The following is a 13,312-nucleotide window of genomic DNA, read 5'->3' on the forward strand; positions in this document are numbered from 1 at the left end:
CCACCAGATGTAACACTCAAAACATGTACGCATTCTGGAATGCCTGTCCCTCTTTCACAGCCACAACCAATTAACCCATAGCTACAGTGTCGACTAAAGCAGGAAAATGTACCTTCAGTTAGACGGATATAAACACCGACATCTGTGAATTCTTTTACCCTGTGTCCAGTGGGTGGCGCTGTTAGTCAACCAATCCTAAAACAAGGCTCACATCCTATTTTTTCCATCTTATTTTCTATTGTCTTCAGCTCTGATGAAGGGGTCATCCAGACTCAAACGTTAGCTCTGTTCCCTCTCCATTGATGTTGTTTGTCCTGCTGAGATTTTCCAGCATTTTCTGTTTTTGAATCCTACATTAATCAAGTGGTGGTAAAGGCAAAATACTGCGGATGCTGGAAAATCCCAGCAGGTCTGACAGCATCTGTGGAGAGAGAACAGAGCCAACGTTTCAAGTCTGGATGGACCCATCCTACTGAGATTTCCAGCTTTTTCGCTTTCCATCAAATAGCGTTAGAATGACTGGTGAAGATGAAAACCTCAGAATTTGAATTATTATTCTGCAAGGGTCAGAATTAAATTGAAACGTGAGAGAGTTAATATTGCCTCAGGCTATGAAGTGATACATTTTTTGTCCAGAATGCCACTTTCCAATGGCCAAGAACCCACCTGAGCAGAAAGAGGTTTTTTAAACAACTCAGTTCCCGGATATGGGTGTCACTGACTTGGCTAACACCTATTGCCCACCGCTTGTTGCCCTTCAGATGATGGTGGTGAGCTGCCATCTTGAAACACTGAAGTCCCTGAGATGCAGGTACACCCACAGTGCTATAGGGAGGGAGCTCCAGGATTTTGACCCAACCACAGTAAAAGAATGCCAATGTATTTCCAAGTCCGGCTGGTGATTGGCTTGCAGGGCAACTTTGCAGGTGGTGGCGATCCCAGGGATTTGCTGCCCTTCTCCTCCTGGATGGAAGTTGTTGTGGTTGGAAGAACCTAAAGAACCTTGCTGAGTTCCTGCAGTGCATCATATAGGTGAGACACACGGCTGTTACTGTTCATCAGTGGTGGAAGGATTGAATATTTATGAAAGAGTGTAATAATATCTATTATCTGTAATAATATTCCTTAAAAGGGCATGCATCAAAATGGTCATGTGACCCAATCGCCCAATGGGGAATGTGTGCAGTGATCTCGGGGCAGAGTGTGGGCTTTTGCAGCGAGATTGATCCTAGAATTGGGAATTAACACATCGATTATAGTACTCTGTATATAATTGTAAATAGCAATAAACCCACTGTTGTTTGTTCACTAACTGGTAGTCTCCTATTATTGCATTTACTATAAAAGGATAATAATCAAGTGGGTTGCTTTGTCCTGAATGGTGCTGAGCTTTTTAAATGTTATTATAGCTGCACTCATTCACACAAGTTGGGAGTATTCTATCACACTGCTGGCTTGTGCCTTGTGCCTTATTCGTCACATACTGCATTGGGGAGTCAGGATGTTAGTTACTCATCACAGGATTCCCAACCTTTGACCTGCTCTTGTAGCCACAGTATTGATATGGCTAGTCCAGTTCAACTTCTGGTTGATGGTAATCCTCAAGTTGTTGATAGTGGAGCATTCAATGGTGGTAATGCCACTGAATATCAAAGGGACAACGTTTAGACCTTCTCTTGTTGGAGATTGCCTGGCACTTGTGTAGCATGAATGTTACTTGCCACTTGTCAGCCCAAGCTTGGATATTGTTCAGGTCTTGCTACATTTGGACATGGACTGCTTCAGTATCTGAGGAGTCGCGAATGTCCATTGTGCAGCCATCCGTGAACATCGCCACTTCTGATCTTATGATAGAAGGAAGGTCTCTGATGAAGCAGTTGAAGATGGTTGAGCCTCAGGCACTATCCTGGCGCTGAGATGATTGACCTCCAACCACCACAATCATCCTCCCTCGTAATACGTTCGAATCTAACCAGCAGAGAGTTTTCCCCCGATTCCCATTGACTCCAATTTTGTCACAGCTCCTTCATGCCTTATTCGTCACATACTGCTTTGATGTCAAGAGCAGTTATTCTCACCTCACCTCTGGTGTTTAGCCTTTTTGTCCATGTTTAAACCAAGGCCGTAGTGGGGTCAGGAGCTAAGTGACCCTGGTGCGAGAAGTACTGGAGCATAAGTCTTCAATGCCATTGCTGGAACATTGTCAGAGCCCATAACCTTTGCAATATCCAGTGCCTTCAGCCATTTATGTTGATATGAAGTTGAATAAATCGAGTTGTCTGAAACTGATATCTGTGATGCTGTGGACTTCGAAATGAAATTGAGGTGGATCATCCAATCAGCATACCTGGCTGAAGATTGTTGCGAGTGCTTCAGCCTTATCTTTTGTACTGATGTGCTTGGTTCCTCCATCATTGAGGATGAGGACACCTACAGTGATTTGTTTAATTGTCCATTACTATTTACGGCTGGATGCAGGATGGAAAAGCTTAGAACTGATCCCAGTTGTGGAATTACTTATCTCTATCTATTACTTGTTGTTTATGCAGTTTGGCACACAAGTAGCTTTGTAAGCAGTTTGTAGTTTCACTAGGTTGACACCTCATTTTTAGATATGCCTGTTGTTGCTCCTGGCAAACCGTCCTGCATTCTTTATTGGTAATTGGTGGAGACACTGTGCTAAACAATGGTGTTATTGTTCCTCATGTCTGCTTGCAAAATATTGTTGCAATGTTTTCGTGCTTTACTAAGCCATTAATGGCATGTTATTCAGTGCATTTGTTTTAGAAATAAAATCTTCTTCAAAATAGCGGAGCTAACGCTCAAAAGAAGGGAAATCTCGACATCCTAGGTCACTGCAATCAGGTATGAGGGGGATTTGCATTTAATAAAAGTGCCTGTGAAGTTACATCACTGTTGCTGCTTCCTCCAGCTTTACACAAAAACACAATGCATTAACATTAAAAATAGTAGACTATTCAAGTGGATTTTAGCACGAGGAAATAGACAACAACTGTCTGAAATGATCTATTTCACATTACTCTGAAACCTCATTTGCTGCTCAGGTGAATCTATCTGATAGCAGTTCTCAAGAAAGTGTAGAGATTTCCCAGTGTACTGACAAACACTTCTCCCTCAACCTACAGAACCAAAACTGATTGTCTCGTTAATTGTTCAGTTGCTATTTGTAATATCAGTGATTACACTTCAAAAGTAATGTCCAATGGTTGTGAATAAAGGTGAGATCTTTTTTAATCTCAATTATGCTTTGGTCTGGACTCTCTCAGCATTTTTCACAGATACCAACCTTTCTCTCTCCAGAAAGCACGGCTGTAGTAAACCATACACTTGATGATGGATCCCATTGGCACACGCTGGATCAACTGGTTTCGCAGTGGAGGCAGTGGAGGACTGTAGTGAATTTGCTGAGTGAGGGCAGGCGGGATAGCACTGATGACATAATCAGCCTAAAAATTGCACAAAGGAAATTAATGCTCTCGCTCTTATTTATGTAACATTACTGCACAAAACCGATTTTTTTCATCCTGTGTGTACGTGAACGATCTAACAGTGTAGAACTTCAAACCTTCATAGACAAGTTGGTGGAGGTGGCAGATGAAGTTAATAATCAGAGACAACAGATTTCTTCCTTAAGGACATTAGTGAGCCAGATGGGAATTTATGACAATCGACAATGGTTTCATAGTCGTCATTAGACTTTTAATTCCAGATTTTATTGAACTTAAATTTCACTATCTGCCTTGTGGGATTCAAACCCGGGCTCCTGGGTTTCTGGATTACTAGCCCAATGACAATACCACTACACCACTCCCTCCCTAAATACAGCAGTTATTTTTCATTTAACATGATCCTGCAAATTAATGCCATTAATAATCAGTTCATGTCATTTGTTAGAATTCTTACAGTGCAGAAGGAGGCTATTCGGTCTATGAAGACTGCACCAACTCTTACCCAGGCTTACCCCATAACTCCATGTATTTACCCCCCTAACCTATATAACCTGGGACACTACGGGACAATTTAGCATGATTAATAAATCTAACCTGCACATCTTTGCACTGTGGGAGGAAACCAGAGTACCTGAAGGAAACCCACGCAGATACAGGGAGAACGTGCAACGTCCATCCAGACAGTCACCCAAGGCAGGAATCAAACTCAGGTCCCTGGCACTGTGAGGCAGCATTGCTAACCGCTGTGCCACTGTGCCACATTGAGTTAAGGGAAGAATATTGGTCTGGAAATGGGAGATCCTTCTTTTTTCTGAATAGTACCAAAGGATTTGGAGCAACTACCTGAACTATGGAAGAAGCATTGGTTATAGACCTCAGTGGAAAGATGGAATGTCGTATTTAAACAATTGTTTTATGTTTAAGAGCATTAATGGACAAATCCTGACTTTCATAAAACAAATAAAATAGTTAGCAAATTGAGTATGACATTGGTACATTTTATAACATGACAAAAGATATTGGGCTTGGTAGTCACAACTGATATTCTTTATTATGGCATTCACATATAATCATATGATCACACACCTCATATTCCTCTCCATTCAATGTCTCCACATGGATAGTCCCCTCAGTTTGTTCCACTCTCACCACTGGTCTGTTTAGCTTCACATTATCCTTCATCCGCTCAGCTAAACGCTCACTGATTTGCCCAGACCCACCAACAAATTTCCTTTCCTGGTGGAATGAAAGGTTAAACTCAATGTGTCACATCATCAAAGGAAAATCAAGGTAAAAGGAGAAGCATTAAATACTAATAAAACAGCTATGATATTGCAACATTCGGCATCCGGGACAAAGAACAGGGGAAACATGTTTCATGTAGAGGACTGTGAAGTTGTAGAGTACACTACTGGAATTAGGAAGCAGAGACCGTGGCAACATCTAACAACACTTTATGCAGGTGGTTGAGAGGACAAATAATAAAAGGGATGGAAAGAGGTTTGATGGATTCAATTAGGACTATCCTTGGCATGGACAATAAATGCCACAATGGGTTGATTGGTCCAAAAGACCTTCTTCTATATTGCAATCTTTTCTACATTCTATGTAAAAGGAAGCCATGACACAGTGATGCACTGTTACACCCAAAGCACATGGCAACATAAAACTTTGCGTATATCGTGATTTTGTGATGTGTCATAAAACAGGTGACAATGGATTTTACATCCTAATTTATATATCCATTCATTTCAACCAGCTTTTGCTCTTATTTATTTCATGTTATTACACAAAATCGACATTTTTCACCCTGTGTGTAAGTGCACAATCTAATAGTCAACATTTTAACAACTTAAACATTGTTTCCTGACCTGAATTAAAACTCAAGATTTTAATTTAGATGATTCTTTTAATGTAACAATTCATTACGCTCTAACTTCAGCAATTATCAACAGTCTAGTAATGATTGTTGGCAATACTAGCAGTCAAACACTTAATAATCTTAAACCAGAATATTTGTGTTAATTATTTGAACAATATCAGCAATAATAATTCTCAGACAAATGTTCCACATTAATTTGAATTAGTAATACCCTGGAGGTTAGTGTCTGTGCAAAATTAAACCTGCTTATGATGTTAAATGTGGAGTATAAATCAGATATGAACCTGAATGAACTCTGTGGAGTTATAAAGTGATTACATTTTCATTCTTTCTTGGTAAAGTATTTGTAGTTTGAAGCTAAGGAAATGACACAATCCCATTTTGAAAGTGGCCATCAAATATCATTATTGAATTGAAAGTATCAATTAATATAATGAATAAAATGAGTCTGAGTGGATTTTCTGGGTTGTATTGTCTTGAGAGACAGTTCAAATACTAAAGGTCTAAGAATCACTGAACTCTCAAACCTGGCCTCCATTGGTGGTAGAAAATATCCGCCTTGTCCCTCCACACTGTCTCACATACCACAGGAACCAAAGAGCGGAGACTTCATAGGGCTCCGAAGTGACATTAACGTTGACAAAGAGTGTTGCAAAGTCTCTCGCCACCCTGCAGTTGAACATATAAGGTAAGATACCTGGTTAAAGAATATAATAGCTCTCCACTACAGTTTGCCGTGTACTTTATCTCATTTTAAATGTTTGGCAGAAATAAAAGAGGGAGGTCCTTGAAGGAGGCAGGACAGGTGGTCAAGAAAGCATATGGAATGCTTTCGTACATTGATGGAACTATATAAAATGCTAGTTAGGCCGCAGCTGGAATTTTGTGCACAATTCTGGTCACCACACTTTGGGAAGGACATAATTGCTTTGGAGAGAGCGCAGAGGAGATTTACAAGAGCGTTGCCAGGGCTTGAATGTGTAGTTCCAAAGATTGGATAAGGTAGGCTTGTTTTCCTTCGAACTAAAGAGCTAACAGGTGTCAAAATTATGAGGAGTCTAGTTAGGTTAGATGGGAAAGGCCTGTTTCCCTTACCTGAGGGGTCAGTTACCAAGAGTTTGTTTACGAGGTTTGATGTGATTGATAGAAGGCTTAGAGGAGACATGAGGAAAATATCTGGAATTCACTGCTTAAGTTGATAATTGAGACTAAAACACTGAACTCATTTAAAAGATACCTGCATCTGCTTCTGAAATGTTGTAACCTGCAAGGTTTTGGACCAGGTGCTAGGAAGTGGGATTGAGATGACTGGCTAGTTTATTTTTCCCTATCTTGGCTAGCACAGAATGGTCTCTTTTTGCACTACAACATTTCTATGGTTTTAAGGAAATCCCTCCCTTTTTTTAATCTAATACACGGGGACAGTCAAGCTAAGGAGCAATCATTTAGGACTCAGATGAGGAAACATGTCTTCACTCAAAGGGTTGTGAATGTTTGGAATTCTCTACCTCAAGAGGGCTGTGGATTCTCCAGTGTTAAATCTATTCCAGGAGTTGAGGCAGAAGATTAGCTATGATCATATTGAATGGTGGAGTCAGCTCAATGGGCTGGGCAATTTACTCCTGCTCTTTTTTTTATGCTCTTATAAAATCCATGTTATCCCTAATGTTATTCCATGATCCTGATTGGCATACTGAAATCTTTTATCTCAACAGATACAAAATTCACAAGAGAAAGGAAATCATACAAGTAGTTAGTCCTCAGACTTACAACACAATTGGTTCCTCAAAACTGCATCTTAAGTCAAAACATCTTAAGTTGGAACCAAGTTTCCCATAAAAACAATAAATTGGGGATTGGTTCCTGAACCAGACCTAATACCAAATTTCACCAAAGTTACCTAGAATTTTGTACTCATTCAATTTTAAAAATGTAGTATAGCAATAAATTAATGTTGTAAAATACAGATTTTAAGTAAAAGCTTGGGATCACAAAGATTCATCAAGTAAAAATGTGTCGGAACAGTAACTGAGCATCTCGAGTGAGTTGTGTGACTCAGAATGTTGATGTGCATATATGAACATTTGAACTTGTTCACTGGCATGGCATCGTAAATTCAAAACCAACAGTCTCCAGTTGAAACAGGGTGCCTTTTATAAACATCGTAAGTGCTCGAGCATCATAAAGCTGAGGACTGCTTGTATATTTAAATATAAGATGTTTAGAAAAGGCTGTCTTCAGGATGATCCTGCATTCAAGTCCCTGAAACTGTAGACCTCTGAGGGATCAAGGGGTTATTGTCATTGTTAACTGCCTTGGCCAACAGGAGCCACCTACCTCGTCCAGCAAAGTTTGTCAATTAACTCTTTCATGGTCATGTTATCCCACTCCATCGCACGTTCAGCACTCCATGGTGCATCTGCGGGAATCTAAAAATATTCAATCAATGATCATTACAATATGTGGACAAAGTCAGCTACTGTCTCTCCACCTCTAAGAAAGATGAGCAAAGGGTTCCAAGTTTTGATATATTATCTGTATTAAGACATTCTTCTCAAGGATATGAATCTTGCCAGGACAGGAATCAAAAGGGCCCCAAATTGCAGCAGTGCAGAAAGCAAGAGTCAGAAGTAAAGCTTTTGTGGGGCCAGGAATTTCTGGCAGGGCCAAGGCCCCTCTCAGAAGTGAACTGGCCTCAACCGTTCCGTTTCAGACAAGCTGAAGTGCCCATCTTCACAATTGCAGGCACAGTTGAAAGGTGAAGCTATGACAAGATTGTTTAACATTTGCATATCCATTTCCCTTTGAGAATGTGCGCAGCTGTTTAAAAGGCACCATTTGATAGGATCGTTTCATCAAGGCAGTTGTAACTGATTAAAGGGAACTGAGATTGTTTATGGCCATTTCTTGGGGACCCACAAGCTTTGGAAAATTTTTACTCACTTCATGTGCAGGAAGCCCTCATTACTCTCGGAAATTACTCAACTTCATCACAGTCAGTGAGCTAGGACCACATGATAGGTTTCTGCGTGGGAATCACATTTTATAGGATTGCCAGCAGTATTGAATCTATTCCTGGAGATATCATCAACAACCTCCTCCACTCATGCTCCAGCCATTATCCACCCCAACACATCTAATTTGTGTCCCATTGCCTTTCCATGCTAATTGGAGAACAAAAAGATTTCAATTGGCTGATATTTGATGTCAAATAGCCCTCACCCCGCCACCCCCCCCTCCCTGCCCCACCACCATTTTTAATATTTCTATGCTGGCAAATGTTCAAAGAAAATTAGAAAAGAACACAATCTTTTTTAATGTCACTGTGATTTTTCTCCAGAATTGCATACAGCAATGTTCGGAACAGTGATTTTCAGTTCCTGCAAACTCCTGGAGGGTTGGTAACTCTAACGTATATGCTAATGGAGGAAGAGGTGTAGGAGACCACAAAAGAAACCAAATAGCACTTGGCAGGAGTTCAATCATCCTGAAACTATCTGCGCAGCAGGATTGATACATCAATCTGTGCATGCCAAAAAACCCTTTTCAGGAAGTCCACCTCAAGCATGTGCATTTCCATTACAGTACAGATAGCTCTTACTGTGACGCAGGACATGGCCATAGCTTTCATCTTTTATGCCACTGGTTCACCCCAGGGAAATCACAGGAGGATTTTTGATTTCATTTCCATCAGGTCAGCCAATTTTGGTTTATAAAGTTTAAAGTTTATTTATTTATAAATCACAAGTAAGCCTTACATTAACACTGCAATGAAGTTACTGTGAAATTCCCCTAGTTGCCACAATCCAGCGCTTGTTCTGGTCAATGCAGCACCTAACTACGCGTCTTTCAGAATGTGAGAGGAAACCCACGCACATACAGGGAGAACATGCAAACTCCACACAGACAGTGAACCAAGCCAAGAATGGAACTTAGGTTCTGGCGCTGTGAGGCAGCACTGCTAACCATTGTGCCATATGCTTTCCTCTGTAAATAATGACTGCCAAGGCACTCAATCATTCAATTTGATCCTGTTCCCAAACAGATGGCTCAGTGGGCCTTCAGATCTTTCAGTATTGTTAGATTTCCCAGGATTATCAGAACAGTTGGTTGCATCCTTTTGACACTTATGTATTTGCCAGATGTAAAGTCCAGATTTATATCAATCTGGAAGATTTCAGTTAGCCACCAGGTGGCTCACAGTGAGCCCAGTGCCTGGTTACTGGCCAGCGCTGGTTAGAACACCTTCTTATTTCACTAACTACATATCTACAAGAAAGACAAGAAAAAGAGACAGGAAAATAAACTTATGTGATCTTTCCTACTCAGAATACTTCCAGAAAGAAGCAGACTTGTCACCTTCTTTCCCATTTCATCCAAAGTTCTCCAGAGGTTGTTGTAATCCAAGTAAGCGATAGGGTTCCACACAGGAGGAAATGGCCCATTGAACGGGTAAGACTTTCCCTGCAAAAGACAACAGCAAATGCAATGGGAACTGCAATTCAATGTGCTGGATATGTATCTATTACTCAGAGGTACTCTGTATTGCACTGGATATGTACCAATTATCAGACATACCCATTACAATGAATATATTTATGATACTCAGAGATATACAGGCCTGTGCAGGTTATATACCATTTTACTCAAAGTTACCCATCACTGTGTTGGATAGGTCCTTGTTACTCAAGGATACGCCTGGAAACACTGGATATGTGCTCCCACCCTCAGATATAGCAGCATTATGTGTATACATTATGCAAGAGATACACAACACTAATTGTTCCAAAGGTGGCATATTGTCATTGAACTAGTAATCTAGACACTCAGGCTAAAGTTCTGGTGACTGGGGTTCAAATCCCACTGTGGTGATTAGATGCAATAATGCACTTTCAGATAATTCATAAGTGAAAAAAGCAGGATTTATTTAATGATCTTCAAGAGCAGCAGCATGTTTGCAGCTAGCTTTAAAACACCTCTGCCTCGGAGAGCTCCTTCCCCTGGGGTGATGAGTCCCGAGTGGCCACTCAGGCCAGGTGACCTTTACTCTGCTGTGTTGCCCTTAACGGGACAATCAGCACACCCACCATAGCAGTGGTGGAATTTGAATTCAGTAAGTATCAGGAATCATAAAATTACTGTCAATTCTTGTAAAAACCTGAATCATAAAAGTCCTCACTTTGTCTGGCCTGATTCCATGCCCAGAGCAATGTGCTTAAGTGCCCTCTGAAATGGCCCAGCAAGTCATGTGAGTTTAAACCACTGAGCACTGTGGATGGACGTGAACTGTATTAGTTCAAGAAGGGAACTCACCTTCACCCTCTCAAGGGCAATTAGGTGTGGGCAATAAATGCTGACCTAACTGTGAGAAGTAGTGTAATTTTTAAGGCTGCAAGAGCTAACAGTACAATCAGCAGTGATGGATGAGTTCAGCAGCATACAGAAAGGGGGAGGCACATGACAGACAGTTAACTAGGTTACACGAAACAGATAACCGCAGTGATGAGATTAAGCGCAAAATGGGAGTTGAGAGAGTGTTAATTGAAGGAATGACACAATACAAGCCATTTACAGTGTTTAAAGTTAACAAGGTTAACAGCCAAATAAGGGGGAATAACACAATACAAGCCATCACAATGTTTGAAAAACAGTATAAAATGTGCTGCAAATCTATGTAAGGTGTGCCTATTTTGACTAGACACCCGGTCTTGCAAGAACGACAAATAAAATCTTGCTCCTTCAGAACTTGACTTGACTAAATTGTTTAACTGTGAGCTGTGTTTCTCACAATTGGGGGCTCGTCCGGGATCCTAACATCCCTGGTAGGGAGGTTGCCAGTGACAACTGGGAAGACGCGTCCCGTTCCAAATTGAATGGTCCCAGGTGTTCATCGGTGGGCCTCTCTGCCACTGACTGTTGAGAATCCTAGGAAAGTTGTTCTGAACGAGTAAGTGGGAAACGATAGGCACCGTCGTGTGGTCGGGCAACGCTGTGCACAGACCAAGGTAAGAAAAGTGACTTTTAAGTATTGCCTTGGCGACCGGGTCGTGGTAGGTAAACCATGGGAAGTGGGGGTAGTAGGACAAAGTCCCCCGGGAAAGGTGCTGGGAATCCGCGGAGAAAGGGTGGGGCCCCAGGGAACATCCCTCCAGAAAGTCCTTTGGGACGGATGTTGGAAGAAGGGTGGGGCCCCAGGGAACATCCCTCCAGAAAGTCCATTGGGAAGGATGTTGGAAGGTTTGGGCACTAGTACTAGGGATAAAAACAAGACGACAATGATGAAATATTGTGCTTTGTTTGGGTGAAGGAACCAATCAGGAGTCCGTCCGTCTTCTGGCCAAAGTACGGTTCGGTTGAGGATTGGGTTTGTCAGATTCTTAATAAATATGTGAGACAGAAGCAGCTGGCGTCCCAGGAAGGAATTGATCATGCAAGTTGCTGGATAATGTTAATTTAGGGGCTGCAGGGGAGGTTATGTGATGAGGGAGCAGAGGAAAGTCGAATAACAGAGGTGCCCCTAGAGGCACTGGAGTTTGTGGATGGGTCACGAAGTATATAGATGGATCAGCATGAATGGGATGGACCTACAATTGGTCTGAGCAGAAAGAGGTAGAGAGAAGTATGTCAGTGGAACTGGGAACCCTGACATGGGCTTTTACTGAGGTGCGGGGAGAACGCTAATAGTGGTTATGTATTTGGAATTGTGCATGACTATATGACTGTTTGAGAGAGAAAGGGATTTGTCACGACATGAGGCACCCGAATCAAACATGGTCAAATTTATTAGAGGCCAGTGAGCTCCCATCAGTAAAGGGTTAAAAAGAGACAAGCAGGCTGACTCTGTATGGTACAGAGAGAGAGAGAGAGAGAGAGAGAGAGGGTGTAACTGTGTAATTGAGACCCTCATGTGATGTAATAGATATAGCCAATCAAAGTGAATTGCTTTAAGTTTTTAAGTTTACTAAATTATGTAGGGATCGGACAGAAATTTGAATTCTGCCAAGTGGGAAAGGTGGCATTATATTGCATCTTAAAGTTGTGAGGAGAGATAACCATTTAGGCACACAGTAGATTTGATTTTGTACTTGCCTGTGTTGGTTACAAAGGCAGAGCTGTAGAAATAATTAAACATGTAGATTGCACATTAGAATGCTTTCAGTATTTCTTCGTGCATCTGTGCTCCAAGTGATGTTTTGTTTTATTGTACCAGAATTGTAAGAAGGTGCAAGGGTCTTGATTTAGTGAGGATATTTAATGGTGATAAAAATAAATCTTATTTTGGATTTTCTGAATCAGGCTTTAGTTAATTAAACTGCTGTACTTTGACTCACAATTAGTCTCAGAGGTATCTTTACCTACAAGGATTGGTGCCGAAACCTGGGATCTGTTTACGGGTCCGGTTGAATGGCCACAACTGGAGCTCCGGAACAGATTACCAAATTTAAGGGAGTGAATCAAAGTACAGTAGGTGCTCATCTGTGATGAAAAAGTGTGAGTGTGTGTGAGAGGTCTGAGCTGAGCACGTACAGACAAGGAGGCATCTGTCTTTACACCTAGCCCTAGACCAGTTGTTAAGAGGGGTAGCCCCCTACGCAAAGCTCAGGAGTTTGAAGTGGGTGTAAAGGCTAGAGAAGGATGCCTGGGATGTGGTGTTCAGACGTGAGTAAGAAAGAAAGCCGGCTTAATAGTGTGAGCTTAAAGGTGTAAGCTCACGAGTGTAAGCGGTGGTACGGAGGGGACTGATCACCCCTGATAGGTATCACCGGACTGTGATAAGAGCGACCTAGGGGTGGGATCCATTTCACCCACTAGATCAACAATGGAAATGATTGAAAAAAAAAGGACAGAACTAAGAAAATTGGAATTCTCTTAGTTCGAATTAATTGAACAGGTTTAAACCAGATTAATTGAACACATCTCAGTCTTGGGTAAAAAAAATATTGGGCTGACGACAAGGAGA

The 13,312-nt window shown here is 41.4% G+C and overlaps 1 protein-coding gene across 1 annotated transcript in view; it reads right to left on the minus strand.

The window, feature by feature from the left end:
• LOC145342459 (amine oxidase [flavin-containing]-like) overlaps positions 1–13,312 on the minus strand; it is an 82,333-nt gene that overhangs the window by 28,983 nt on the left and 40,038 nt on the right. The window contains exons 4-8 of the mRNA XM_080188023.1: positions 9,712–9,816; positions 7,690–7,781; positions 5,880–6,021; positions 4,557–4,706; positions 3,308–3,467 (exon numbers count right to left, since the gene is read on the minus strand). Coding sequence (XP_080044149.1) covers positions 3,308–3,467; positions 4,557–4,706; positions 5,880–6,021; positions 7,690–7,781; positions 9,712–9,816 — 649 coding nt within the window. The remainder of the gene's footprint in view (positions 1–3,307; positions 3,468–4,556; positions 4,707–5,879; positions 6,022–7,689; positions 7,782–9,711; positions 9,817–13,312) is intronic.

The sequence above is a fragment of the Carcharhinus amblyrhynchos genome, chromosome 4 (assembly GCF_965287045.1).
Source record: "Carcharhinus amblyrhynchos chromosome 4, sCarAmb.v2.hapA, whole genome shotgun sequence".
Lineage (NCBI taxonomy): Eukaryota > Metazoa > Chordata > Chondrichthyes > Carcharhiniformes > Carcharhinidae > Carcharhinus > Carcharhinus amblyrhynchos.